Source organism: Solanum pennellii, chromosome 11 (genome assembly GCF_001406875.1).
Source record: "Solanum pennellii chromosome 11, SPENNV200".
Lineage (NCBI taxonomy): Eukaryota > Viridiplantae > Streptophyta > Magnoliopsida > Solanales > Solanaceae > Solanum > Solanum pennellii.
The window spans coordinates 25,575,520-25,579,100 of NC_028647.1; the positions used below are offsets into that span (position 1 = coordinate 25,575,520).

Sequence of the window (3,581 nt, forward strand, 5' to 3'; positions counted from 1 at the left end):
GCCCCCCCCCCCCCCCCCAACCACACACTTCTCTATTTAGACACCAGGTTTTTGTTAGTGGAGGCAAGATTCAAACCCATGATGTGGACCTAACCGCACACCAAAGCCGTAGAGGCCTTGGTTCCAACTTCTTATACCAGTAAAATCCTACATATATTCATCAAACAAATGAAATGATGTCACTATTTTCATATACAAAAGGTAAATAGGACCAACCAAGAAAAATAGGGAAGGAAGAATGTAATTCTTTATCTCGAGGGTGAACAACAGGAATATTCAGTTCCTTTATTTAGTAAATTTAGCACGTTATATTTTTTAGATAAAGAAATTTGCTCATTTATTGAGTAAGAGCTTTCATAGGGAAAAAAGTTCTTGTCACAAACCTTTTTCATAATTCCACGGCCACTGTAGTGATATCCTCCATTGAACCCTTTTGCTGCATCTGATCTTAGATACAACATAAGCCATGGATACTTGGATGATGTCGTCAATTTGTTTGAGATAATCCAACTACCTGTGCTTAAATTCTTCCGCCATGAAACTAAAAAAAAAGATTTTCCATCGACACCGGCAGTTAAATTTAAATCAAGGTCATATGTTCCATAGAAGCCTCCGATCAAGGATGAATGCTCCCCATCTACTATCCTTGAGTAGTTATGGTAGACAAGTGGCTGGTTCATGCAGCCCTCGCCAAAACATGGAAAATTTCTACCAGTCACTATCTTAGAAACTTTCCTACCATTTTCAGGACAAAGAGTCGTCGTCTTGTCAAAATTTCCATTTTTAAGCATTATCATCCAATAATACCATGGGTCACCAGAATCATTCACTTCACAAAGTGAACCAAGGTACCACTCCTTTTCCACAGCATAAAGATCAGGATTCATGTCAGCTTTATAACTCCCATCTGGAATTTTATCTCCAACTCCTAATCTATTGTCTACTTCCGTTACTTTGTGGTGTACTTTACAAGTGCTCCGTTTTCGAAGAAGCGGACCGCCCAGAATATCTTGGTGACCTCACCATAAAATTAAACCAATAAGAGGTGAGCAGATCATAAAGTTGTTCAATGACTAGCATTTACACAAGGCATTAACTCTATGATTCATGCGATTGAGTTCATCAAAATTCAAACAATATGCTATCAAATCATTCAGCTTTTTCATCACCTTGGGAATCAAATTGTATAACAAAACTACATTTAGAAAAGGGAAAAGAAAAGGAACCGGAGAAGGATAGAACTTCAAAGGAAAATTAGACAGTTAACATTTAACGTTGTCATAATGATGGTTAGTGGATAAGGAAAACAAAATCAGGTCCAGGTTTCTTTCAACCACAATTGTAGTCAACTGACGACAACGATGAAGTTATGACTTATGACAATTAGTAACAGCTTGGAGAAGTATGAAAAGCTTCTTGAACTCTGATGAGTCACAACTTTTTTTTTCGATCAGTCTGATGCATGACAACTGAAATTCCAGCAAAATGCTCATCTCAATTTGGTTAAATAGTATCAAAATTTGTTTAACTACAAAATGCCATTACAACAGAGAAATTCAATTATTGAATTGTATTTCCTCCATAAGGTATGGCACTGGATCACTCCTCATGGCTCGTGCAGTCTTATAGTCAGATATGCGCAGGAACAAATTTTCCATCTTCCTATAAATTTTATTTCCTCCTTCTCCATCTAGCTCTATACAACATCAAATTTCCACTAGAATAACCCATAAATTCACCAATATTTAAACCACCTCAGTAGTAACCTTGACAAATTTCGGAAATTGCCACAGTAACTCGGAAACTCACAGTCATAGCTCTCAGGGTGCAATAAACGAACTTGTCAAGATCAGGATTCAGTAATGTCAACTGTCAGTAGTCTTAATATTAAAGAAAATACTTGTTCATGTCAACTCCAAAAGCCCCTCGACACTAACAATTATCTTTCAGATGTATAATCTACTAAATCATAAAATATAATTAAACCAACTTATGTATCATTCATGCTATCAAACTAGTAAATCAATTAGCAACTACATAACATAATACAACATCAACCTCATACAAGTTCATGATGGTGTTGTGCTGAATAAATTTTTCCAGAGTAAGAATACAAATTCAAGATTTTGCCTTCCGACGTCTTTTTTAATGGGTATTTCGTCTTTCATTCCAATATCTTTCACAATCAATTGCAGACTCGTATGATAGTTATATATGTTAATATTACCATTCTCCACCACGAAAACATCATGATTAGCATTTCATTAATACCATATGGATCAACATCAAAATGCTTCAATCAACTCGCTTGAGGACTAAATATCAAGATTAATAATTTTACTACTTCCCAAATGCAAGTCTATACCAATTAATTCAAAATTAAAACTTTATTATGTTTGTGTTATCAGTTGGCAATATGTGGAAAACCTGTGAGAGAAGTAGAAGCGTGAAGATCAGCACAGTCAGCAAGCCTGGGGCTGCCCATATTGGGAGCCTCAGTTCCAACTTCATTGCAGAAATTCCAAGCTTCAAATGCAAATCTTGAATTTGGGTTTTTCATTCCAGGGTCACCAATTGCAGAAACATATGAATCTGCATAACCCAAATCGCAATTATGAACAACAACAACAACAACACTTAAACCTAAAAATGACCTACAGAAATCCATCACTATTTCACTCATCAAAACAGCAAAAACCATTAATTTATGTCTTCTATTGTTTCATTTTCAGAGTGCTTTTGTTTGATAACTTTTAAGGAATAAAATAAGACTTCCCTTTCCAGTCACTCCATTTTGCCGTAAAAGCCAAGTGTCCAATTGAGAACAAAACAACATTATTTAAGGTCCGTTTGGAAGCTTCGGAGAATTGAAATTGGTGCAATTAATAAGATAGCAATTAACAATTTAGTAATTAAATAATTTAGAAATTATATTGATATGTTTGTTTGTTGTAATTACAAGGGTAGTATTTGGTTGAATAATTGTAATCATGAGATTATATTGAATTTTAAAAATAAAAATTAATTATTGCAAATTAAAAATTTATTTTAAACAATAAGAATTTTTATAAATGATATTAAATTAAATATTTAAGATATATATTTTCTCTTGAAAATATATCAATTAATAAATATATGTTTTAAACTAATATTATAAAAAGTAATTGATTTATATTTTTCCATTTAATATACTTTGATTAAATTAATCATAAAAACTAAAATTACATTAATTCTATGAACATGAAATGCATGTTTGACAAAAAGAATAATATTATAAATCGGTCAAACTCATCGGTGACTCCTTAAAGTTGACATCAAATTTCACATAGACACCTCAACTGTGCGATATTCATTCTAGACACCTCATGTAGGGTCCCCTTATATTCTTTTGACATTATTTTTACATTAAGAAAAAAGTTGTAGAAGAGTGTAATACACTTATTGATGACGTGACAAATGACGAATTAAATGATTACATGTGTTATTTAAGTTAAAACTTATTTTAAAATCTATTTAGTTAAGTAAAATAAAAATATTATTTTAAAAAAATCAATTTAACACCTCCCCCCCCCCCCAGGGAG

At 33.0% G+C, this 3,581-nt stretch overlaps 1 protein-coding gene across 2 annotated transcripts in view; it reads right to left on the reverse strand.

Annotated features, from left to right (window-relative positions):
• LOC107005100 overlaps positions 1–2,816 on the reverse strand; it is a 5,434-nt gene extending 2,618 nt beyond the window's left edge. Inside the window, exons 1-2 of one of the 2 annotated variants that reach the window (XM_015203594.2) lie at positions 2,428–2,816; positions 384–1,009 (exon numbers count right to left, since the gene is read on the reverse strand). In XM_015203594.2, the coding sequence (XP_015059080.1) occupies positions 384–1,009; positions 2,428–2,701 (900 nt within the window). In that variant the 5' untranslated portion in view covers positions 2,702–2,816. Of the gene's footprint in view, positions 1–383; positions 1,019–2,427 lie in introns of both variants that reach the window. The other variant, XM_015203592.2, reaches the window with a different exon arrangement.
• Between the last annotated feature and the right edge of the window lie 765 nt (positions 2,817–3,581).